The 27,368-nt window shown below is 40.2% G+C and overlaps 1 protein-coding gene across 2 annotated transcripts in view; it reads left to right on the top strand.

Moving 5' to 3' along the window:
* The window catches only part of VEGFC (vascular endothelial growth factor C), a 108,838-nt gene that overhangs the window by 73,062 nt on the left and 8,408 nt on the right, over positions 1–27,368 (top strand). For both annotated transcript variants that reach the window (XM_027077050.2, XM_053216255.1), the window contains exons 3-4: positions 1,079–1,269; positions 15,684–15,835. In XM_027077050.2, the coding sequence (XP_026932851.1) occupies positions 1,079–1,269; positions 15,684–15,835 (343 nt within the window). The remainder of the gene's footprint in view (positions 1–1,078; positions 1,270–15,683; positions 15,836–27,368) is intronic.

Genomic DNA, 27,368 nt, shown 5'->3' with positions numbered 1-27,368 from the left:
ATTCAGAAATGCTGAATTTCTAAATCACCCCAAATCATCTTTCCAATGACTTCTTCTTGCCTTGTTTCTTGATAGCTGGACTTTGGGAAAGCTACTAAAAGATCTAGCAGAAAGAGTCACAAAAAATTACGACGCCGGGTAAAGTGTCATGGTATAAATTGGTGGGCTACTTTTCAAAAATAAGTCCCTTCGGTTGTTAGATATGAATCGCTCTCAAGGTTTGAGATTGCAATTTATTTTCAAAACAAACACACACAACATGGCTTCACGGTTGAGTAACCAATAGCTTCCACGCTTTTTTTCTAAAAATTTTACTTGAGGGCAAATAGGGGAAAAATAAGCTAAAACATGTTAAGAAGCACGTCACCTATAATGCAGTAGTTAAAAGGTCAGCAGTGCTATGGCCAACCCACTAACCCACTGTAAACAGAATTCCAAGAGAGAGCATCAAAGGAACAGAAAAATTAGACTTTCCCGAAAGCACTTAGTTCAGGATCCAGGCCCCACTTGATGGAAAATAACCCCTGCGTTTCAAGTAGCCACGGCCATAACATTACCCCAAGCTGCCAAGCAGCCTGCCTGAAAACCATCTCTGAACGCAGTCCAAACCCATAGCCATTTTCTCATTTATATCTCAGTTTAAAAAGAAAAATTAAGTCACGTTCATATTTGCTCGGAGACCACAAAAATAGTCCATGCTATAGCCGAAGAACGTGACTTCCTCTCTGCGGGTCCTGCAAATGATTAAATTTTCATCTTCTTAAGCAAAGAATACTGAGCACAAGTGCTGTAGAAAATCGGTGTCGTTTCAAGAGAGCATAATCCTAATTTTAGCTTGTTACACGGCTGGAGAGATCCGTGTTTCAAGGAAAATATCCTTAGGCGCCCCGTGAAATATCGTATCATATTCCAGGTCACGGGGCAGCTTAGGATCCCGTCGACTCCTTTTATATTTTTGTAACGTTACATCTCGCGCTTAAATCTGGATCTCTGAAATGGAAAGCCGCTGGCGACTAACAGAGGCTTCTGGCCCTCGCGGGCTTCGTTGTGACTCTCGGCCTTCCCTGTGACCCGGCAGGTATTGACAGCGAGTGGAGGAAGACTCAGTGCCTGCCGCGTGAGGTGTGTATAGATGTGGGGAAGGAGTTCGGAGCGGCAACAAACACCTTCTTTAAACCCCCGTGTGTGTCCGCCTACAGATGTGGAGGCTGCTGCAACAGTGAGGGCCAGCAGTGCATGAACACCAGCACCAGCTACCTCAGCAAGACGGTAGGTGGGTGGGTGCCGGGGCTCTGCCCTCCAGAGCCGCCGACGTTCTCGCTGGGAATGAAGTTCATTTCTCAGGGCCCTGCGGTTTGGATGGTACAATCTCACAGAGAAAGTAACTGATGCTTGAGGAACCCTGTTCGTGGTAGCGGTATCCGAGAATAAACGCACGTACGAGTGCGTGTCTGAGAGAGAGAGACCCAGCTACTTTCCTTTGGCAATAAAACGACTGTCAGGTGCTTAAGTCTTCCGATGATAGAGACACAGCACGAATTACACGTTCAAAATACACGCTGAAATGCGGGTGGGTGTTCTGTGCAATGGCCTAATACTGAGATGAGCCAGCACCCTGAGCTGAATTGTGTTCGTCTAGGAAGCAAAGGAAATGGTCTGCCGCTCAGTCTCGTGGATTCTGAGTTACCTGTGAGGTCCCATCACACGAGACGGGAGGCTTCGAACAAATAGCCCAGAAACGTATGTTAAGGTTGGGTGCTGGGATCTTGGGAGCGGATGCGCTCACCTGCACCGCGGGTCGGCCGTGGAGGAGGCGGCTGGCCGTCAGAGGGCACGTCTGGGCGCTGGTGGTGGCCACGGGGTGTTGTTTGAAGGGGTGTGAGCCACTGGCCTCTGCACAGAGATGTCTGGAGAAGCCCGGGGCCTGGGCCGGGCTGAGGCAGACTCCCCGAACGACAAAACCGTGTTTGCCTAAAAGACTTTTCTGATCCATTTTGGGAGGTGGAATAACACAGGCAGCCTGGCTACATCCAGAACTGTACTTTGACTTGTTTTTTTCAGTTTGATTTATTGATTTTTGAGAGGGAGACAGAGAGAGTGAGTGGGGGAGGGGCAGAGAGAGAGGGAGAGAGAGAGAATCCCCGGCAGGCTCTGCTCTGTCGAGCGCGGAGCCCGACGCGGGGCTCGAACTCACACACCGTGAGATCATGACCTGTGCCGAAACTAAGAGTCGGGCTCTTAACCGGGTGAGCCACCCAGGCACCCCAAGAACTGTACTCTGACTTTTAAAGTGAAAAATAACTTCAAAAACGGGATGCTCGGTGTGATTTGTACAGTGTGGAATGATAACAGGGTCATGCTTTTACTCAGATAATGTCTCTACTTGGAACCCATGTAAGAGAGGCTTCTTCTCGTATAGATCTTGCTGCTCAGAAGTTTGTATTGCACTAATAAAATCTACTCTTATTTTGATAGAACTAAGTGGAAATGAAAGTTAAATTGCCTTTCTGGAAAAAAAAAAAAAAAACAATCGTATTTCTTTTTATTGCTCATACACCTGCTGAAGGAGCCAGCTGTTTCAGATACTAAGACTTGCAGGAGGAAACAAAAATTATCAAACTGTATTTTCTATTCAGTTTACCTCTGCCTAAACTCTAAAGACTAAAAACAAAAATGAAAAGGTGATGCATTGGGGCCTGGCGTCCTCCCTGTTATCATAATTAAGCACAGCCAGAAGGACTTCATTTATTCTTGATGAAGCAGCATACTCCTAAATATAGTCACGCATTTAGAAACTTAATCAGTAGAATGTTTGTTTGTGGGCCATAGCATAACATTCCAGTGCTTGATAAAATTCTGATATTTGAGTGGAATAACATATCATCATAGTGTTTGAGCACAGCACCTCTTATTCACTCATTCCCCTCCTTCATCAAACAGTGATTAGAAATTTGGTAGCTGAGAACTGTACATTTACTGTATACTATTCGGAATAAAATGCTACTGATTTCACAGGTTTTACTGGATAATAGGGCTTTAGCTCATCATAACCCTGAAGTATAACAGGATTTTAGAAATCCTTTTATAGGTGTTGGCACTAAACACCTTCTTTCAAAAATATCGAACTACTTATTCCAGTGGGATAGTCTCTAAAACATAATGCTCATTTTTAAAGAGATGTTAAAATTAAAAATGCTGCTGGCTTTCATATTTTAGCTGAAGCCCATAAAAGGATTTTTGGCCTTCTGTGTTGTCACAGTTAGAGAAAATACACGAGGGTGATTTGGGAAATTACCTTTTTGGAATGCCTTTAATAGAATATATTTGTAAATATTTCCATTAAGCAATATGATATCTACCCTAGATTATATTATTATTGTGGGGTTTGACTTAAGGCAAATAGCAATTTGGTTGACCTTCAATAAGTCCAGATAAACCAGTTGCATTTTCCAAAGACCAAAGGGCTAGATCTGGTTTAAAAATGGGATGGCATGGAAGAGGCTCAAAAAATAGATTTTGAAGATTTCATGAAATAAAATGTTACCTACTAAGAGCTCATTATTTGTCATTTCAAAAGTGCCTTATTGGATTTGGTTGTTGGGTGAAACTTTATCATCAAAGTGCTCGTGTTGTAAAGGTGAAAAGTTGAATCATAACTGTTTTAGCATGGGGATGCTGTTTCGTTGGTTCATTTCTTGAAATTCCTGTCTTTTTAGAGTTAATTTATTTTCTCGGTGAAAATCAGTTGCCAGTTGACAATAATGCTGTTTTTCATTATTAATTCCTTCCACAAATTCTTCTATGATGCCTTGTTAAGCTGACGGAAAAAAAAATAGTTTGAAATGAATTTTCTTTGGGGCACCTGGGTGGCTCAGTCAGGTAACTGTCTGACTCTTGATCTCGCCTCAGGTCATGGTTTCACATTTCGTGGGACCAAGCCCTGCATCGGTCTCTGGGCTGACAGTGCGGAGCCTGCTTGGGATTCTCTCTCTCTCTGCCCTCTGCCTCTCTCTGCCCTTCCCCTGCTCACATGCACTACCCCCCCACTGAAAATAAGTAAACTTAAATGAAGTTTCTGTAAAAAAAAAAAAAAAGTCTCAGACTTTATAGTATATTATTAAAGTATATTATTAAATATTTTCATATTTAAATTACATATTTCAAAATATATCGTTTTTAGATACAGATGCTCAGATGTTTTGTGTAATAGTTCCTCAGACAAGCTCTTAGTTCCCCAGTACCACGCTCAGCCCAAACAACACCCTGGTCTTGTGGTTTTCCCTCTGGACGCGTGTCTTCATCTCTAGTCAGGAGCACAGGGGTCGTCCTTGACCTCTCCCTTCTCTTGTCACACATCCAGCCTGTCACCAGTCCGATGTTAATTTTGTCCCGTAAGTATCTTGAATCCCCATGTCTACCACCATCACTCTAGTCCAACATACTTTTCATGCTTTTTCCAGCTAATGAAAAACCAGCCTCTCTGTTCTCCTGCTTCCATTTCGATTGTCTCAACTGCCCCCAAACACGGTATTTTTAAAAACAAAAGTCTGAGGCTGTTTCCAGCATAAAGACCCTTCGGTGATTTCCCACTGTTCTTAGAATACAACCAAACTCTTTATCACAGCCTTGAATGTCTGCTTGGCTCTACAACATGGTCTGACAGAAGTGTCCCTTGTCCTTACTTTTTGTGCTTCTAAATGCTCTGGGCTTCCTTGAGTTCCTTCCACTGTGCCCCCTCTGGCCCAGGATCTTTGCTCATACCCTGGCCTTCTGGTCTCCTCTTGCTGGGGTACCAGTTCTTCCAGTCTCCATCACATGACTCAACAAGTCCCTGGGGGAGATTTATCTGACCTCCTTGATTGGATCCTGTTTCTTTTAAATTCTTTATAGTTTCCCATACTTTTCTTTCATTGCACTTAACTGCAGCTTATAAATCCATTTGTAACAATATAGCCATTATTATTTGATTAATGTCTGTCTCCTCCTTAAAGCCAAAAGCAGGTCTGTGTTATTCATGGGTTACCTGAGTATCTACCACAGAATTAGCATACAACCCCTTTTGGAACCACATAAAAACTGGACCCTCTCACCAGAAAAAATGAAAATATGGACATACCCACAGTATTTACGCCAGAGTTCCAAGGATATGGCTTCCTTACCCTACTCCTTATCTGTTGAACCATATTTTAAAACTACTGCCTTGAAGGTTAATAATAATAAAATAGTCGGGGCGCCTGGGTGGCTCAGTCGGTTAAGTGTCCAACTTCAGCTCAGATCATGATCTGGCAGTTTGTGACTGCGAGCCCTACATGGGGCTGACAGTTCAGAGACTGAAGCCTGCTTCAGAGTCTGTGTCTCCCTCTCTCTCTGCCCTCCCCCCACTCACGTTCTTGTCTCTCCCTCCTTCAAAAATAAACATTAAAAAACAAATAAAATAGTTGATTAACTCACCTGTGTAATTTTATTTATTTTTGAGACAGAGAGAGAGAGCATGTGCTCTCGAGAGTGGGGAAGGGGCAGGGAGAGAGGGAGAGAGGGAGAGAGGGAGAGGGAGAGGGAGAGGGAGAGGGAGAGAGAGAATATGAGAATCCCAAGGAGGCTCTATGCTTTTAGTGCAGAGCCTATCATAAGGTTCAGTCCCACAAACTGAGAGATCATGACCTGAGCTGAAATCAAGAGACAGAGGCTCAACCAACTGAGGTACACAGGTGCCCCAACTCACTTGTGTAATTTTTAAATAAATGGATCCTATTGCCTAACAAAAGTATATGCTGTCAATTTTAGAACAGTATTTTTAAATGTCTGTTTTTTAACAGACAGAAAATTCTCCCACTTTCCTTTCCCATTCATAGATGGCGAGAGCAAAAGTCACCATTCTAGGGGTGCCTTGGTGGCTCAGTTGGTTAAGTATCCAACTTTGGCTCAGGTCATGATCTCCTGGTTCCTGAGTTCGAGCCCCACATCAGCTCTGCACTAACAGTGTGGAGCCTTACTTAGGATTCTCTCTCTCCTGCTATCTCTCTCTTCCTCTCCCTCTCCCTTCCTCCCTCTCTCACTCTCTCAAAATAAATAAATAAACTTAAAAATCACCATTGTATTCCTCTTACTGCTGTCTTACTAAATACATGCTTACTTTACACAATATGTGCCAAATAGATCTCAGGAGTGCCTTGAGTAAAATCTAAACTTGGGAAACATAGCATCACTGTTAGTAAACAAAATCAATAAATGTAGTCTTCAGTTGATCATTGGTGGTTTTCCTGTGACCAGTGCATATTTGTTTCCTGCAGTGGCATGATTAGGTCCCATGTTGACCTCATTGGTGCCAGAGTGAAAGCATTTATTCAAGGATGAGTATGTATGCACAACAGCACACACGCTTCTCTGTTAAGTTGGAAGCCTCACGTGGGTGCAGGCTTCAGAACGTTATAAGGCTTCAAGGCTAAGAAGAACATTTAGTGCTAAGTTTAAGGTATGTGTAGGTGAACTGGAATTTGGTCCAGTATATTTTTCTACAGGAAAACTACATCTACTTTAGATCATATGGAATCAGTTCTCAGTGTTTCATCCTCTTGCACCTCTAGCCTTCACAGAATTTAGGTTTACTTGTATAACAGATTTTTGATGTTCAAATCATTTCACCTGCCTCCTCCAGTCATCTGCTCCTATGAAAAATCAAGAATTTACCTATAACATTTTTGAGATCTGGTTCCCTGCTGTTGGTTTTGTGTTGTTTTCTCAAGTTTTTTTAGATCCTTTTTGATAGGCTTGATATGTGCAGTAATCATAATTCTTATAAGTTCTGATCTACAGAGCAGTAGTGTTTTTAAACGTTGTATGCATCACTGTAACAGCAGGCTAGATCTCATCTCCGCACTTCCGTTTGCTGAAGAGTTGCAGAGTTTGAATTAAAAATTTGAAATGCGTCGAAAACAAGGTACTTAGCCCTCAGAGTTCTGCCCCAGGACGCGTTCTTTTCTGACTCCACACTCTTTCCTTGGGTTTCCTCATCCACACTATTTTGCTCTTCATGGGGATTACTCCAAAATCCTTATCTCCAGCCCAGACTTCTCTCGCGGTTCCCATACTCAACCCTGTGACTCCGCTTCCTCTTTGACGATCATGGAAAGTGTGTGCCCCACTGGAGTTTACGACCTGTTCCCGCACAGCCACCCCACCTACGCAAATAGACAAGCAATCAGCCCTTTCCTCTTCCGGTATTCTCTTAGTAAATAACACCCCTCATCTTGTGGGTTAATCCAAGTTATTCTTCCTTTCACTACAAGCCCAATCAATTCCTGTTAAATCTGTCTTCCAGACATGGGTAGAATCCATCTGGTGTCTTCATCCTGCTGATCCCACTCTGATCTAGGCCACATTCATCAATCACCTGGGCCAGCCAGCCTAGTAACTGGTCCCATGTCTCCACTCTTACTTCCCTCTAGTCCGTTGGCTACATTATAGCAGTAAGTTTTCTCTTTGCTAAATGCTAAATCAGTTATTGCCCATGCTAGCATCGTTCTTATTGGTCGATGCAAATGTTCTAAGTCATTAAGCATTTTGAGCAGCACTCTCCTTTAGGTGTCTTCTTTAGGTTAAATCCATCAACACGGTTCGCTAGGCCCTCTGTGATCTGGCTGCCACCTAAATCTGTAGCCTCAGTGGTCACTGCTTTTTCCCCCAAATATTGCTTTCCACAAGAACCCAAATGCTTTCACTCCTTCAATTATGTCAGTATCTCTTAGCCTCGAAGTCACTACAATACTGTCCTTTGTGTTTGAACATCTCCTTATATACCACCTTGACCTCCCATACTCATCTAGCTAATTTCTACCCATCTTTAGGCCTGGATAAGAATGTCACTTCCAAGGCATTGTGTTGTCTGCTCCATAGCATCCTTTATTGCCCATATAACATCATTATCTATTCTGTCAGACTGTTTTAGTCCCTGAGCCCTAAACTCCGTAAAAGCAAAGATTGTGTTTGGTTATTACGCTGGAGCACAGCACAGTCATTGGCACGTAGGAAACGCTAAGCACTCAATTGAATGAATACAGGAAAAAGAACAGATTTGAGGCCAAGGGTAGAGCTGGGAATATGCCGATTTTGAAAACTCTGAGTGATATTTATGTGGAGAAAAGAAGAAGATTGGGCAGGTAACTCTAGAATTCTATAACAGTGATGGGATCCCTAGCTATAGATATAAGAGGAAACATCATATTGATAAAAGTTGTCTGAAGCCATGGTGTACTTGTTACTATGGAGAGAATTCATATAAAAGCCAGTGCCAAGGGAAAGCCAACATTCAGTCATATAGTACCACCCGTTTCTCTTCCTAATTTTATATCATCCCTTCTCCCACCCAAAGAATCCACTCAGATAGTTTTTGATAGTAAAAACAATTATTTTCATTTAAATTCAGTTAAGTGTGGTGAAGTACCCACTATGGGTGCTTCCTACCCTGTTGTATAATGGGTATATAGTCCTGTATGGACCCTGCACTAACGGAGCTTACAATTTAGCAGGGAAAATCAGCATTTATCAAGCAAATAAAAGTAGCCTAAGTGTTGTAAAGAAGAAATAAATGCAAGGGTTTATGGAAATGCATATCAAGGAGGACAAGGCGTGAAACTCCTGAAGGCAATGTTTTCATGCATGGTTTAACATTTTCACTAATATTGCAGCTTATAGAAGCTTATACCTAATACCTTTCCTAAGTGTATTTTTTATTATATTTTCAGTGTACTATAAATGGGAGCATGTGATGATCTCTTTCAAACATAAAAGGAAGTTTCTTACTGCTGTTTTTTCTGAAGGGGATGAAAAAAAAAAAGTTGTTGTTTTGTCAAAGGAGTTCCAGACACAACTTTTAACAACAAAAATCACCAACTAGAATCATATAAATTTTAAAGACAATGTACCTTAGGTAATATAAAACCCAACTTTTTTTATAGAAACTTCCTTAGAATTCTTTTTAATAGGGCTCAACGAAGGGCAGGTTTCTAGAATGTGCGAGGAAACCAGCCATTTGAAAAGTGAAACCACATGCCCTAAGCATTCCAGCGTGAACTAATAGGTCACAACCGCTTTCAGAGTCCTCCCTGCTATCTGCTTCAGAGAAGTAAACGGGGTGGGTGTCTTTCTGACCTCCTTCATAAACATGCGCCTTCAGTCTATTTTCTTACGAGAAGTTGTATATTTAAGGGATATGACCAAAAACCAGCAAGTGAATTTTGCAGGAGATAAATTATTTGATGACTCACATAAAAGCAGAAGAAGGTCATCTCCTTTGGAGCCAAACACTTGGATTAAAAAGTTATCTAAATGTTAGTATTTACCTTACATGGTTTTTCCAAAGATCGGAATGAAGAAGAAAAGCCACAGAGCCCATGGGGCTTCTCTGGAAATCCTGGGGTTAGAGCTCAAGAGACTATACCCTCTTTGCTGTGTTTTTTAGTGCCAGCAGAAGGAGCCCACTCACTCTGGAAGCTGGGCCTCCTCTGGTCCATGCTGATGGACACGGACAGCAACATTTAAAATTCTGTGTTGCCATCCAAAAAAAAAAAAAACCTATTACATTTTTAATTATTCCATAAAGAAATAATATAAGCATAAATATTAGCAAAAACATTCCAGATTGTATCTGAGTTCAACTGCATGCTTCATAAAATGTTCTTTTACAGCAAAATTTATTTAAACCCGAGTAAAAATGTGCAACTATGGAATCAAACTGCGAGGTATTATTTGGTACTGCAGCAGCTCGGAAGATTCCACTCGTATGTATTCAACAAGTGGAATGTGATTTGTTTGGAATCCTTAGCTAATTAATATTTGGCAAGCGCAGTTGTTGGAAATCAGGTTTTGTCCAGATGTGGGGAAAAGCTCTCTACCATACCAGTTATCAGAAGTGAAAGAAGAACATTTGCCTGAAGGAAAAAAATAACGCATCTGTTAAAAATACCTTTTTTCCAACTCCAGGCACTGTGATCCTGTGTACAAAACTGATTCAATGTTTCTAAAACTCCTGAATTGGGGTTTTTAACTATAGCATTGTTTATGCATTTTATGTATAACATTATATAAAATTAATTCCATCCCAAATGGCAATCTGTTCTTCCCAGACCCAATTTAAGTTCTATACCCCCTTGACAGTGGTCTGCTCACTTGATAAGCTGACAGTGAACCCTCAATTTTTAACTTTTCCCATTTTCAGGATTTACTTAAGTGCTGTGTGGTTTCCCTATATCATCTTACGGTCATTAACTATACTCTCCAGAAGCTCCAGATTGCCTCTATACTTAATTAATGGACTCAAGATTGGAATATTTAAATTAAATATGGCAACGAGACATGCTATGAAAAGAAATTGGTTATATTTTGGGGGTATAAAGATGTCGTAAAGGGCAGCATTTTTTTGTTTCATATTTGTACCCACACAGACATTCCCTTAAAATGTAATACTAAACTGTAGTCCAGGATCTCGTCAGTAAGGAAGTTCTACACCTTTTTTTTGAATAGCCTGCAAGATAAGTAGAAATAGGAATTGTTGTTTTACAACTGTTGCTAGGCTGGTATAAACAGCCTATTGTTTCAAAATGTGGCTTTATTTGAAGTCCATTCTTGTTGGTGAGAATTGACTATTAAATACTCTTATTAAAGAATTCCAGTAGATAACAACTGGGAACCATTCAGCTGGAAATGCTTGGCGTTTCCTCTTTTTTATTGCAGCTTTACAGAATACACAGATTTTTTTTTCCCAATGTCCACGCTTATTTAAATGCCATCTTTATATAAACCCTTTTGATCTCTAAAACCAGCAACTCCTCAAACAGACATATGCAGATAGTATGGGTCCATTATGAATTATATTACTCCTTAAATCCTAACTTGGCTACAAGCTATTATCGTGTACTGTTCAAGAACAATTCACTTTATAGCATAAAACTATTTTAGGAAAATCACCACGTTCAAAATATCCAAGTATAAATGTCATCATCCTCAATTAGGATTGACTGAGTATACATATATACATGGAATTGTTAGCTAATGCTGAACATAATACATAAATTTTGCACTCTGTGAGCTTAAATATAAAGTAGAGAATACCGTTGTGCACACATTAAGGCACAAAACAGTCTGACAACGGTATGAGGATAGTTGTTTTATTGAAATATAGAGAATTTATATGTTGTTGCAACAGTGATGTGCCGGAGAGACCTTGACTCTTTTGAGAGAAAATTATACTGACTGTGTTGGTTCAGATCTTTATATAATGTCAAGCACAGATTTCAAAAGAGTTAAACTGCAGGTTCTTGCTCATGAACGGCATTTGTGATAAACGATTTGATAGTTTAAAAATTCTAACATGGTATCATTATATGTGTGTATGTGTGTGTCTGTATGAAGGGGGGGGCAGTGGAGAGAGAGTTGCATGGGGCAAGAGCCACTGATTGATGAGAAGTTGTCATGGCACTTGGTACTCGGCATCTTGTTGGTTCTCAATAAGTAGTTACTGAAAACTAAACAAGGTAAAATGTCAAATCGTTGGGATTCATCTACCAAAGATTCAGATCAATTTTGAAGGAGAACCACTTTCAGAGAACACCGCTATGACATCACCACCAGTATTATCCCTATTTTATGGATAACAAAATGGAGGCAAAGGGAAATGGGATAATTCTTCCAAGTCACGGAAATAGTAAATTGCGGATGCAGGACTCAAATGTCTGTGTTTCTAAGACTTGGTTCTTAGTTACTCTTCTAACGCTAGTAAAGGAGAGAGGTTGCTGGTTATTTGGAAATTACATTTAATGATTGGGGGGGCTGTGAGCTTATAAGTGATTCAAATTACTCATTTTTCGTGGTTGTTCAAACAAGTTTACCGTTTCTAAAGCACATACTATCTGATTAGGGAAAAGGGCCTGTGGACACTCTTCATAATGTGGGGATTCAATATAGCTATATAAAATTTACAAACGGATCTGGAAGGAAGGAAATGGAATTTATCATACTTCTTAAACAGGTGGTGGAAACCTTATAATCATTTTAAATGAGAAAAGTCAGTCAATCCACACACTTAAGACCAGTGCAGGAAGAAACTGGAAAATGAAAGAGGCCTCTTCAATACATGACAAGAGCCACAATAGGTACCATTGTGCCTGAATGTACACACATAGGGCACGCTCTCCTATATTTGGGAAGTTGATAGATGAATAAAACTTATTTATCAAGAACCTTCTACTTTTAATATTGGTCAAGGCATCTTTCTCTGGACCCTTAAATTTTGTCCACACTGACACACTCAAGTAGAGAATTTAAAAAAGGCTATCTGAAAAACTCAGGTAAAAATTTGGAGTCAGAAGATGTATTTCAAGAGAAGGGACTTTTTTTTTTTTTTACTTTATTTTTTCAGCCTATTTACTCCTTTCACCCAAATTAACTGAATTCAGCTGCCCAGTTGCCTGCTAGACTCAAATAAGAGAAATGAAGCATAAGTAATTAAAATTTGGGGGTTTTATTTATTTCACAAGTAAATTTTTCTCTCACGTTCTACTGTACTTTTAATACTTATGAATGTAGTTGTAATACTTAACAGGAAAAAAGAGTTCTCTAAACAGCGATTTTATTTTATTGCCTGTTTACCTGTCCCTTTGTGCCTTTAGTCAGTGAGTTCACAGACCCCAATCTCTTCCACCCCTTGGAAGTGTACAGCCAGGCCTTTTTTTTTCCAGGAAGATGCTTTCTTAATGCAGAAGAGTATTCCCCTCCCACTAGAACATTCTTCAAAGCCCCAGTTCCTAAGTGTACACTTGGGACTCCAGGGCGGGTCCTGACTGTGGACGTCATCCCCCCAGCAGTGGCTGGAGGGGACAGATCTCTCTCTGCCCTTGGGAAACCTTGCCAGGGTGGCCTCTGGGAGGTAGCAGTCCCTGAGGGCGGGGAACATCAGGCAAGCTTGCACAGCAGCAGGGTCTCAAACCGCACCTCCCCCGTCCCTCTCAGGCCCCCGGGCTGCCGCCTGTCACTGGAGACAGTGCCAGATCCCCAAGTGATTCCATGCGTTCTGTAAGCAAACACCGCTCCCCTGGCCTGAGCCCACTGAGTGCTTTTCCTCTGATCCCGAGAGGTCTGTCTTCACCCACTGCCCCACCCTGCTCCGGTCCCACAGCCCGACCCCCCACAGGGCCCAGAGCTGCTCTGCTACCCCGTCCGTCGACCTGTCCTAAGGCTTCATTCCCCCAAGACATCGGGCCCTGTGACCACACACGCCTTTCTGAAGCTCTCCTGTCTTCCCTTGGCTTCTCTTGGTCTACCAGTAAGCCCTCCTGGCTCTGCGTCTCCATTCCTTCTTCTTCCCAGACATAGTTACTATTTGCCTTTTCCACCCCTTCATGATGCACCTGTTCCCCAGGCTTCTGTCAGACATTTTCCCCTTCATTCAGAGTGATCTCACCAAGTAATCTCATCGGGGTCCAAGATGTCAAGAAGGGCTTTCATATCGATGGCTTTGAAGTGTCTGTCGGGCTCTAGACACAAATCCAACTGCCTGGTAGACCCAAGTTCTTAGGATTTTGTCAGCCAGCCTGTGCATCCTACCATTTCTACCATTACACAAGGTTTACATAATTTTTAAATTTTATACATATAAAAATTGAATAAGTACTTTATGAAACATACATTTCTTCTGTTCCACTGGTTCTATGCTAGGGTCCAGAGATGCGATAAGAAGCAGAAAAACTGTAGTATATATAGACACTGCAGAAGTCTGTCTCTTAAAATAGTTTTACCTAGTGCAAAGGATTTCTACCAGGGTGACCTTTCACCTAGTAAAAGGTGTCTTCCAATCTGCATAAACGAATGTCCTTTTAGAGAAGTGACTGGTCAAAGCCATAATACTGGGATATGTTGAGGTCATGTGTTGAGATTTATCTGTGTATCATGGGCAGTATTCTGGAGGAGATCTAGAATCTTGAGAATATGTGCAAAATATAAAAAATATAGCAATCAGTACGCATATCACACTCATTGACGTTAACGTATGTCATTTTTATAACCATCCCATGGACAGTGGGTCAAATGTTTCCTCAACTTGACTGATTTTTAAAGAAATATACAGCTTAGATAAGTTAAATGACTTTTCCAAGTTTACACAACTTACAAGTGGGGTTGGTAATAAAACTGCCCTGTTGGGGTGTGGCCTTGTGCCCCTTCCTCCTAAAGCACCTGTGCTAACAAAGTAGCTGAATTTTTCAATGACTATACAATAAATGTATTTCAAATGTAGAAAATGTGCATTTTATAATTTAGGTATCTCTGTGTTTCATCCTTCAAATTGCATGTCCATAAATCTCTCTGTAGGACTAAATGGGCAACTAATTCAATTCCCTGAAGATTTCCAATGATCTTCAAGTGTTGGCTTGGAAGGACAGTGAGGGGCCGGATCACAAGGCTCTGGAGTTTGTCATCGTTTTTAGCCCTGCTCAGATTGCCAGAAAGACAGTAACACCAAAGCCATTCAGCTATCGTCCTATTACTACAGACGGATCTTATCAAGCACATAATGGCCAGGACTTCACTTTCACCATGATTATTGAGAAGTTAGATTTTTTTTTAATTTTTTAAATGTTTATTTAGTTTTGAGAGAGAGAGACAGAGCACAAGCAGGGGAGAGGAAGAGACAGAGAGGGAGACACAGATTCTGAAGCAGGCTCCAGGCTCAGAGCTGTCAGCACAGAGCTCAGCGTGGGGCTCGAACTCGGGAACAGTGAGATCATGACCTGAGCTGAAGTCAGATGCTTAACCAACTGAGCCACCCGGGAGCCCCTGATCAATTAGAATTTAAGAAACTTAAGAATTTAAATCCACTCAGTTTTACTTAACCATTAATTTATTTGTAAATTCAACTTAAAACACTGACTTTGGTGAAGGAAGAGATGAATTGAAGTTCCCATAAACAAGGCATTCGGAATGAGACTTCAAATTTTCAGACTCTAACCCACAACCACGTATCATGTCCTACCTTATTTTAAGCTTATTATTTTCATAATGCCTGTGACAAAAGAGCAGAAACAAAGCTTTATCTACTAAGTGATGAATGTGTTTATTTTCTTTTAAACCTAATAAATTCATAAGATTATCTCGTACAAATGTAAAACTACTTTGAGGTGGAAATTTAGTTTGGAATGAAAATCGATTTCACATCTATGTATTTTATGTCTCTGTATTCAGTTTACATAGAATAAGACTTAACCAAAGATCTCTAGGTTGTGTGGCCAACAGCTGTTTACTCTCATAGAAACAAAGATATTTATATCTGTGCCACTTTTTAATAACCCCTGGAATAATCGAGGACTCCGAAAAAATGCTTTTTCCCCCGAACACCCTGGTCCCTTGCATCTCTGCTCCATAATCATTAGCCGGTTATCAAAATTCTAATATGCTTTACAGTAGTGACACGAGAGAAGCATATGGACTATTTATTATTCTGATAAAGGATACTTACTGATTTGAAGCAAAACGGTTTTTATGTCGTAATCATGAAACAACTTTTGCGTCCTGCATATATCACGAAGCACTACCTATCATAAAGAATTAATCTCACTTTTTTTGGACTCCGACATTTACCATAAAAATGCTTTCTAGCATCTATATAATTTTTTCTTCTTTTTGTCCCTTCTTTGTAGTTGTTTGAAATTACAGTGCCTCTCTCTCAAGGCCCCAAACCAGTAACAATCAGTTTTGCCAATCACACTTCCTGCCGATGCATGTCTAAACTGGACGTTTACAGACAAGTTCATTCAATTATTAGACGTTCCCTGCCAGCAACACCACCACAGTGAGTATGAATTAAATCTATTTTTCTGCATCCTCTACTATATAAAATTATTTTCAAGTAAGCACAGTTTATCAAAAGAACTTTTGTGAAACTTGCTATAATATACTTTGCATCAAATGCAAAAGACAAATTGGAGAGTGCACCACGAAAACAAAGCCAAACTCAAACCAGGAAGCCCTTTGTATATAGACCATCTAGTTAACAGTATAAAGCAAGTATTTCTATGGAGTGACACACATCCCCCCAATATTCCTCTTATAAGTAATTTAGCCTAATTGATCTAACATCCATGAAATCAAGTGTGCGAACTCATTAAGTGACGATTTTACAGCTAAAAACATTTAAGCCTCGGTAAGATTTTTGGTCCCAAACAAAAAGTAAATAGGAAAAGATTATTTTACATCTATTAGCATTCACTTGTCTTTTTTCAATCTCAGTTGTTTTTCTCTATCTGTTCGTATTGTTTATTTCTGCCAGGATTGAATATTGAAATACTGATGAATTACCTGAAAGAATTTTCTCTTACTGTTATCCCAAATTAACATTCAAAGTACCATTTGTTACTCAAATTCCATTCTCATCAAATTTTTTAGGCTCGTAAATGGCGGCATTTGCTGCATTAGATCACATAGAAGGGGCTGGAGAGGCATCAGGTGTGGACTCTATGAATAGTGTAGACTGAATCGTTATGCATCATCATCAGAAATCTAGGAACTTTTCAGCTCGCTACCCCAAAATGAGGATTTGGCTCTTTGATCTTTAGGATATCCAATGCATGTGAATAAAATTTACTGAACTTCGACACCTATAACAAACTGTTCAATAAATTGACGGGCAAACATGTATATTACCAAAAAAAGTGTGGCCTTGCATTTTAGGGGACGTGACAATAAATGTGAGATGCTGAGAGCATTTTTTCCCCATTCCTGCTTTACTTAGTACGGCAGATAGGAGGCCTGATCTTTCCAGGAACACTTAAACTAAGGATAGCATCATTTGAGTGAAGTCTGTCCTCCACGTGAGAACAAAAACGTCTTACAGGCCTCCGTTAATAAGCTGATGCCACCATACAGGAGGACGAGTACCCCCCAAAGTTTCGTGTGTGCGAGTTCACCCACGCAGCTCAGAAAGTCGCACCCCTAGCCCCTGAGGCCACTCGTCCGTTCTCAGCACCTCGGCCATTATTCCCGTGCTGGCTGTCCCCAACATTATGGTCTAAGACTGACTTAAAATATATCTACATCTCCTCTATTGCTGTTTGTATCAGATATAATAGGTACAAAACTCAAAGATTAATTCTGTTTATTTCTACGTTATCTATAGCACTTTTCTCTCATATTCTTTGAGGCCTTGAAATCACACGGTGGTCATTTGCTTTTTTGTCCTGATTTTATTTGGGGGGATGGGGGAGACGGGAGATATTTGCTCCAACCTATATACATGTAGTTCCTTTGTATCACTGCCATCCTCGCTCACATCATCCTGCATGCAGACCTCATCTAATGCAGCGGTATCGATACCCGTTTTCTCATGCCAGAACTTTCTCCAGCTCCTGTGTAATGTCACAAGTAAGCTTTAAAAGGCCTCACTTCCTTCATGTGACCAGAAACTGTCGGTGGCTTTCAGCTGCTCAAAGAACTGAGCACAGATTTCTCACCTCCTTGTCCTGTAATCAGCCTTCCTTTCTTGTTTCGCTTCTCATTTCTCACCAAGGCTGGGTTTCACCAAGTCTTATTCCCTGAACACCAAACTCATTTCCTGCTCTGTTTGTCCTTTCTATTCTGGCCCTGGCTTACAATAAATTCCCTTTTTTTCCTGCCTTCCCAAAGCCCTGTCCACTTCTCAGAGTTCGGGAAGGGTCTCGGTCCTACATCTGTCTTGCCCAAATGCAAGCCTCCCTTGCTTCCTGAATGCCCATAGCAATTACTGTATTTGCCTTGTCCTCACATGGGTTTGTAGGGCTCCATAAATACGGCATGTGTGCAACTGGATGGTGAGCATTTCAGGTAGGTTTGTACCCTCCACAGTCTCCAGCGAATAATGCTTGAAAATTACTGAGTCATTACTGTACTTTCAGCCCTTCACATGCACTGTCTCCCTGAAGCCTCCCAAAAAGCATCTCTGAAGTTGATAGTGGTGTAGCTTCATTGTACAGATGAAGCAGGTCATCACACTCCAGAGTTAGGAGCGAAACAATACACTCCACTGATCAGCCAGTGTTTGTTAATATCAAATCACTTCTGTATCTGCAATTTTGTAGCATTTGCATGTTTCGCTCAGATTTTCACCATTACTTATTCATACAACTTATTCATATAACTTAAATGCTGTTGAAGGCAAGAAGAGACAAAAAGAGCAAAGCAAGCCTGTGCCTCACAGTGAGCCAGGTCTGAGCCCGAATTCAGGTTGGCCACCAACTCGCTTTCTAAGGTTGGGTTATTTCATGTGTCTGAACTTCAGTTTGCTTATATGTGAAAGCACAAAGTAAAGAGGAATGAATGAAACACTGACTATGGTGCTTAGCACAGTGCCTGGCATCTAAGCGATAGTCAGTAAAAGGCAGACTTACCATTACCGTTAAGATCCATGTCTGATTCATCCATCTCCTCATGTTTTCTAGTGTTGTTGTTGTTTTGTTTTGTTTTTACCACGGTCTACAATAAAAAAAATGCATTTCACATTCCACGTCAGTACACACATGAATCTGTATGGGTGCAATATCTATGTTTATGTAATAGGCATATAGCATATATAGTGTATATATTTAAATTAACTGTATAACCTTACATGTAGTTATATATAACTGTAAGAGTAAAACAGAATATTATTTTAAAACACTCTCATTTATTACAGTAGCAGCCAACTCTTTTTTCATTATCACCCCCTAAGGATCCTTTTGCAGACCTTTTTTGAATCACCTCCCTCATAAAGTTTTAATACCATAGACCTATTCTTATAGCTTTAGGTATTATATGTATATTTGGGCTTTATACATAAAAAAAGGAAGTAGAAAGCTTTTTACAAGACAAGTGCTCTAACCCCTGAGCTATAGGGCCTCACAATAGAAAGCTTTTTAATGCAATGTAGGACTAAAAATGACAAAAAAAAAAATTTATAGTTAAAAGTTAAATTAAAAACATAAAAGCCATGAACATCAAACATAATTTTATTACACAGTATTTGCTGACAAACCTTTAAGGTAAGTTATTTACTAATATAGTGGTAATATATCATATTACATATGGAAAGTACAGATTGATATAAATATATAATGATACGAATGTATTTTTAAAGAAAACATTCCAAATAATTATCGTTCCAGGAAAAGAAGGATAATTTTTTAAATAATTTATGTAACATTTTTTAGAGAACTTAACTTCCACATCACGTGAGAAAACAACTTGTAACTTCTATAACTGCTGGATGCTTACTTAGTGTCACCACCTTTTTCTTCTCAGCATTTGACACACTAATGGCTTGAATAACTTCTGGAGAATTAAATAATAAAATAAAAACTACTTTTACTTAATTCCCTAAGCTCACGTCACACACAAAACACCAGGGATCAACCATTGGCAGCAGTCCCAAGGCAGCCAACATGCCCACACAGGCAGCTGCTGCTCTGTGACCTTGAGATTGAGCACTCAATTCAGAGAAAGTCCTTCAGTGACAGCCCTCTGTTCACTATAATCTCATAGCCCTTATCTTGCAAAGACTCTGGATATCTTCGGTGCCAGTCCTGCTCACGTGACAACCCATAAAACCCAATAGAATTTACTGGTTCAAAAGCTTTTCTTGGGTTTTGGAGAGACAAAAACCACTGCAACATTTAAGATTCCTCCTCTCCAATAACTAGTTTTTACTCCCTTGCCAATGATACTGCCCCCATTGTGAATGCATGCCTTGCTACTACCCATGGTATACACAGATACTTCTTTCTTTTCTGTTTCTCTCTTTTTTTTAATGTCGGTCTCCCACTTATTGTGAAGTGTGGCCTTCAATTTAATTAAAAACTGTCATGGCGGGGCGCCTGGGTGGCACAGTCGGTTAAGCATCCGACTTCAGCCAGGTCACGATCTCGCGGTCCGTGAGTTCGAGCCCCGCGTCGGGCTCTGGGCTGATGGCTCGGAGCCTGGAGCCAGTTTCCGATTCTGTGTCTCCCTCTCTCTCTGCCCCTCCCCCGTTCATGCTCTGTCTCTCTCTGTCCCAAAAATAAATAAAAACGTTGAAAAAAAATTAAAAAAAAAAAAACTGTCATGGCAACTTATATATGATGAGATAAAGCCATGTGACAAAACCATTTGTTAAAAATAGCAGGAATTGCCACCACAATGGCCAAAATTAAAAAGAAATGACAAAAGCTAATAGTGGAGACGATATGGCGCTATGTTCATATGTCACTAATGGGAATGTTAAACGGCATAACCGCTTGGCAAAATATTTTGGCAGACTCTTATCAACTTAAATAATACACTTCTGATATCATCCATAAGTCATCTAAAAACATATTTGCACACAATAACTTGCACATGAATGTCCACAGAAGCTTCCTTAGCCAGTAACTAGAAACAACCCAAATACCCATCAAAGGTGAATGCATAAGCAAACCGTGGTATATCCATACAGTGGAACATTACTGAGCAATATAATACAAATGAACTGTTGACACGCCCACCATGAATGGGTCTCAGAACATCAAACTGAGTAAGACAAGCTAGACTAAAAACTACATGTTATATGATTCAATTTACATGAGCCCTAGAGAAGACAAATAGAACCTAGACTGAGAGAAAGCATTTTGGGAGTTGCCTCAAGATATAGATGGTGGGGATTGACTGGAAGGAGCAAAAGGAAACTTTGGGGTGATAACATGTTCCATATTTTGATTATGGTAATAGTTACATGGGTACCTACATGTGTAAAAAAATGAACTTAAAATACAAGCATTTTATCATATGCCCCTTACTTCCCAACAAAATAAGAGTTTTGAAAAGCCAAGAGCAACAGACCTATTTTATTGACTATAATTTTGAAATTCATGTAGGTTTAAAATGGTAGATTCCTTAAAATCTTCATGATAACAAAGTCAAATATTTTAAGATTCTCAAGATTCCCCAGCAGGGAGGGCCTCCCAGCCCTCATTTGTATAGAGTTCGAAATTTCCCAGCAGTGGCCCCAGCTCTGCCCAACCCCTGCGCTCTTACCAACCACTGTTGGGACAAAGACAAGACTTGCCTTTCTCAGGTGCATGGCGCTCAAGTCCCATTATTAGGAGATTAAATGAGTAGCAGACCATTTGTTCCAGGTTATTTATGAAGAAGTATAATTCAGTAAATAAATGAATCTTTCATAAAATGAGTTGTCCATAAAAAACTATTGAGACTCTAAAACGGGCCGAGAACCCTCCAAGGTAGTGTGAGGGAGGATAGGCACGGGCTTGGCTGATTCTGACCTCAGAGTGTGTGCACAGTCAGGGAGGGACAATCAGAACTCGTGTGCGCAGTCAGGGAGGGACGATCTGAGCATGTGCGGAGTCAAGGAGGGAGGATCCGAGCATGCGCCAGTCAGGGAGGGACGACACGTGTTCTGTCTGTACAATTATCACCATTATGATTTTACAAAACGTTACCATGCACCAGGCACCTGCCACACACCGCCACGTGCTCATCCTAACCCTGCTAGGTGGCCGCATGGATGGTCCACACCACAGAGCACAGGGAGGAATAGTGCACACTGCAAGCAGCTTCCCAATTACAAAACTCATTTTCTGCTGTGAGTTTCGCTACCTTCGGTCAACTTTTTGTGATTCATTTTCTTCATGTACAAAACATAAATTCAAAGGTTACATTCAAAAGTGCAGTGTCACATTTATAACCTAATTCTCACAACCTCTTTAGTGACATTTCATTAGTCCGATATCGTAGAAGAGTGAAACAGAATAAGAGTAATAAGGAGAAGGAAGAGGACAACATCCAACACATAGGGATGCAGTGACATTTATACTCAATGACACCTGCCCGGTCTTGGCACAGTGCCTGATGCCTGACGGTGAGCATTCAATAAACTTGGGCTGCTGTTTTTACAGACATTCTACAAATGGGAAAACGGAGTATTAGAAGTGTTAATCAGCACATAACAAAGCTGAACAGCTAAGAAAAGTGCCAGAAAAAAAAAAAATTCAAGTCTTTTCATCTCTTAAACCCATGCTCTCCCCCAGTATCTTATAGTATTTAAAAAAACAAAAAACAAAAAAAACCCAACAACTTTCAAGTCTCAATGCCAATACCAAGATACATCAGAAAGTCCAGAGGTAGAAGATATTCTCTCTAGAAGTGGTTAGATATCAATATTCATGTTGATGCTCTCATAGATTATTTTCTTTCCTTCCAATTATTTCCTCCTATATTTTCCTTCAGCTTGAACTCCATGGATTCCCATGGCCCCTTACATGGAGGGTCTCTTTCTATGGAGGGAATCATTTGTAATTAAGAAGTGATGCCAGAGATTTTTTTTTTTTTTTACTTGACAGAAGTAGTGTCTATTCATTCATGAGATATTTGAGTCTTACATGTGTGTCACACCATCCTAGATGAGGGATATTTTAAAAAATGGATAATTCCTTAACTAAAACCGCTCTGTGCCAGAGTACAAACACAAGTATTTCTAATATAATAAGTACATAAATGTACACTGTGCTCTGCTTTATTGAGTCATTCATCAAACACTTATTGTGTATCTACTTGGTATTGCTATTATGGTAGGTTAGAGAGAGAGGAAGGTAGACAGGCTCACTCCTCCAGAGAAATCCCGTGAGTCAGAAAGGTGCACACGGGACATGAGCTGGTGAGGCAGAGGAAGAAGGCGGGCTGCATCCCTCCCATCACACACAAGATGCCCGCGTCTGCAGAGGTACAGAGAACTGTGTCTGCCATACCAAGGATGGACTTTGTCTTCAAGTCTCTCAGGAGCCATTAAGAGATACATGTATGACCCGTGATATTTACATTGTACATTATAGAAAGAACATCTGGATGGCAGTGTGATAATAGAAAAATCATGGATAGCACCGTAGTAGGTAGATTGAGCCCCAAAACAAGAGGTGGAAAAACTGGAGAAGAAGCTTCTGAAATAATCTCATAGAGAAGCAACAAGGGTAGGAACCAAGGCGGTGCAAATGGGGATGGAAAGAAAAGAGATGGAGAGACAATTTTGAGAAAGTCACGACTTGGGCATGGCATGTACAGGACAGAGGCAGAAGTTGAGGGTGCAGTGCATGGACAGTATTCACCAAGACAGGGAACACGTGTTCACAGGAAGAGTGGCATCTCTAAGAAATCAAAGAGAAATGTTTGCAAGGCGGTAGGATCTGGAGCTGGGAGGGCGCTAAGGTGGCCACTGCCAGCATGAAGCTGATAGAGCGTTGGAAGAGATGAGCCCAACCGAGGAGAATAGAGACAGTAAAAAAAGCAGCAGCAGCTGGCAGTATGCAGAATATCAATATCTAAGAAACTGGGAGAAATAATAGTCTGTGCAGAGACTAATAGTCTGTGCAGAGACTGAGAATAGTCAGAAAAATCAGGGATTCAAAACTAGTTACTACAGAATCCAAAGGGTATTGCAAAAGCCAAACAAGAATTCAAGGAACAAAGAAGTGGTCAGAAGATCAAGTCTTAGAAAAAGCTCATGAGTTACTGTGACGGACTCCCTTATCTGAAGTTCATGAAACAGAGACAGCACTTATTAATACCCTATCTTGCACAACCACTTTGAGAAGGAGGAAGAAGAAACAAGGGAGTGGAATTCCCAGTTACATATGAGAAACTGAATCAGGGGGATTAGGTCATTTGCCCCAACATCACACAACTCAGGAGTGGCAAACCAGAGATTCAGACTAAATTTGGAGTCAATCCATTCCTTTGGGGATGCAGTCATGACTACATTTTTAACTTCTTTATATTAAAAACAAAAAACCCTTCAAACATACAGGAAAGAACAAAAAAAAAAATGCAAAAACGACATATCCCTCCACCCCAATTCTGTCATACTCACTCAAGACAACAACCCAAAGCCATGGTCACCATTCAGCACCCTTCCTTGCCAGAGGTAACCACTGATTGAAAATTGTATCTTCATTCATGCTCTTCCATTTTTATAAGACAAAAGAATGTATAGTACGGCTTTGCTTAAAATATGTTAAAATGGTGACAGTACTTTTTTCTCTGAACATGATGTTTTAGAGATGTAATCATTTTGAGGTCTCTAGGCCCCCTTTATTCATTAAATACCTGTGTAGTATTCCATTGTATGGATGAATGAATGAATGAACGAATGAGTGAGTGAATGCATATTCATGTTTATTCTACGATACAGACTATAGGGAAGCAATATACTACATACTAGGAAGAGAGTAAAATCAAAGGAGAGAGATGTCACATTTGAAACATAAGTGCCATGAAATGAATTCTACCCAGTGGTAAATTCATTGGTTAATTGGTTATCACTGACAATGTTCCTAAAGGGTTCCTAAAGGAAATAGCACATTCTGGGGACAATAAATCCATGAGAATTGAATCGACGAGGATTGGGTGTTAATGGAAGAAGGCCTTCGGAGATTCAATTAAGAAGGCAGTGCTAAGGCTGTGCTTAGGAAGCTTTGGGTACCAGCCTAGAGAGTTTCACCCTTCCTGTGGAGGTATTGGGGAGCATGCGGAGTGTTTTGTTTGGTAGGGGAGTGACAAGACCATGCTCAGCATAGCCAGGGTACCTTGGATTTTTTAATGAATACAAAATAGAAATATGTATGATTTCAACCTGATAAAGAGGTTCTGCCAGTCTTTGGGGGAGAGCCATGATGTGGTAACAGAGGAAAAGAAGGGGTGAAAAAAGAGAAAATTGAAAACTCTAGCTTGAAGGCTCATTCATTTTTATTTGTTTTCTGGTTTTCATTTCTTTTACGAAGTTGTCAACATTGTTTACTAAGACACAAAATAAAACATATTTGCCTCTAAGAAGTTAGAGTTACCCGGGCTTATTAAGGAAAATTTCATTCGTGTGAGAACGACTCTCTTCTCCAAGGAACAGAGCAAATTTATCGCCCTGGCAACCTTTGATGTAGAACTTGAGGGCTCAGTGTCTTCATTAATCTATAACAGATCCTCAGTCTGAATGCTTAGAAGCTTGAATATCCATTAGGCTTTGATTTTCTCCTTTTAATTATTTCTTTCCTTCTCATTTCAAGATCATGCATTCCATTCTTGCTTTACCAAAAATAGAGTAGCATGATGCAGTTAGTAAACTGCATCAGAACAGAAATGCAGAGACAATACCTCTGCCAGTGAAACTGGGACATGAAGTCTTGCTCCAGGTGGCCAGAAACTACTTTTCCACTATTTTAAAACATGCATCTGTGTCCTGCCCTGAAAATCCCCTCTTGATAGGTTTAAAACTCTCCTGATCATATGCAGTTATTTCTGAAACCTTAATTCATAGGTCTGCTCATCCTTTTTTTCTTTTTACAAAGCTCGTTATTATCTAAATATTGTCTAAGCCCTTCGAATGAGCACTGATTAACATGAATCCATTTAGCCATGGAACTCTGGTAAGAGTCTCCAGGCCTTGGAGCATATTTTTTCTAACAGGAAGCTAACTGTGCTGACCTGTGCACCCACCTTTGGACTGTCTGGTTTCTGTCTTCTGAACGATAACAGGTGAAAGCACAGCCTTTTTTTTTTTTTTAGAAGTTTTAGGCTTATAGAAAAACTGAGAAAAAGGTATAAAGAATTCCCATCTACTCCATACCCTTATTCCCTAGATTCCCCTATTATTAATACCTTGCATCAGATAGTCAAGTGTAATCAAGGGCCATGCATAAAGAACTCAAGACCAACACAATTCAGTCTTTGGAAATCAAACTGTTGCAGTCTTTTCCCCAGGGCTGTGTGGCTCTGAGAGTGAAAGAAAAGAGTTGCCCGTGCAGCTGCTACTCTGACAGCAATCTTGGGAGGGTCTGGGTGGATATGCTTTCAAAATATAATTACAGGTCTGAGTGATTGCTAATCCTAGCGGGTGAAGTTCAGATGACAGCAACAGTTGGCATTTAGGGAACCAAACCTGTATTTGGGTATTTATCCAAAGTATTAACATGGTCAGAGTGCCCCCTCTGTGTTTTCTTAATGGAGTACAGAGCATATTATTGGCTAGCTCATTGGATGATATCAAGATGCTCAGAAGAAATGTAGGAGAGCCCACAGCACATGCTTTCAAATGAATATTACTGGATCACACTACACATTGAATAGATTTAAGGCAGGATTGCTACTTAAGGAACACGACTGTATTACAGGTACCACACTTTCCTCAATTTTAATCAGTTGCATTGTTGTGAAGGCACCTTACGAAAATAGATGCCAATGAGAGTACTTGATTAATAACACAGTTCATGTCACAGAGACAATGTGCTATTTCAAAAAGCCATTGAGTGCCACAACTTGAATGTATATTCAGTTAATGTTAACACTCATCTTGAATGATCTATGAAATATTTTAAGAGATATTTGGTCAAGTAGATCAGTAGTAGTTTAATACAAATCAAGACGCCGTTCATTGTTTCTCACTTAGAGATATATTACGAAATACATTCAGGTCAGTTCTCACTAATGCCAAACAAAAGGTGGTAATGTGTCTGCATTCCTTAAATACGGATTTGGGGGGTCGGGAGATTTCCAAGTATATAAAAACTCAAGGGGCAAAGAGTAGAGAAGTTGAAAGAACCCAAACAACAGTGTGCAGAAAACAGTCTGCTGCAGTGGCCCAGGCACAAGAGCCAGTAACTCATCCAGTATCAGTAACTCATCCAGTACACACAGGACATATCCGTCCTTGAAAATCTCAAGAGAGAGATCAACGGCAACATAAGAACGATTTTGATCATTAAATCCATTATTCTGTAACACACATCCCCTTACACTTTTGTTCTCTGCTCTTAACTAGCAGTAGCTACCAAACCGGTGAAGTAATGACAGAATTCTTAAGAAAAGCGTCTTTTACCTGCATAAATATAAACGGGGCTACGGTTATATGTACGGGGGGAAAGGAAAAGTAGGCAAGTTCATTTATTTACATGTGATTTTCCACCGAGATTTACAAGTAATGGCATAAGCATTGGCTTTGGAGACAAAATGTGCCCTGGAATCATCTTATAAATACAATGTACAAAATAACTAATTTATTTAAACGTTTTAATGTGTTTACACACATCAATGTGCAGAACTTGAAGAAATATCTCAATAGAATAAAAATGCTTTGGAGATTAAGATATGGAGAAGATAAGTAAATTGTGCTCACCCCTCTATCCACAGTAAAAACATTTTCTTTCATTCTAAAATAATACTTTGGAAATTGTGTCTCCTTTTTTCTCACATGAGAAGCTTTAAATGCTAACAACTTGCCATTCACTTTTAGAGTAGGGATCCTCATTTAATAATTATGAAAATGTAATCTATGCAGGTACATGTTTCTTTAATTAAATGGTATC

Source organism: Acinonyx jubatus, chromosome B1 (assembly GCF_027475565.1).
Source record: "Acinonyx jubatus isolate Ajub_Pintada_27869175 chromosome B1, VMU_Ajub_asm_v1.0, whole genome shotgun sequence".
In the NCBI taxonomy this organism is placed as follows: domain Eukaryota; kingdom Metazoa; phylum Chordata; class Mammalia; order Carnivora; family Felidae; genus Acinonyx; species Acinonyx jubatus.
This window is presented reverse-complemented; position numbering and strand designations above follow the sequence as displayed.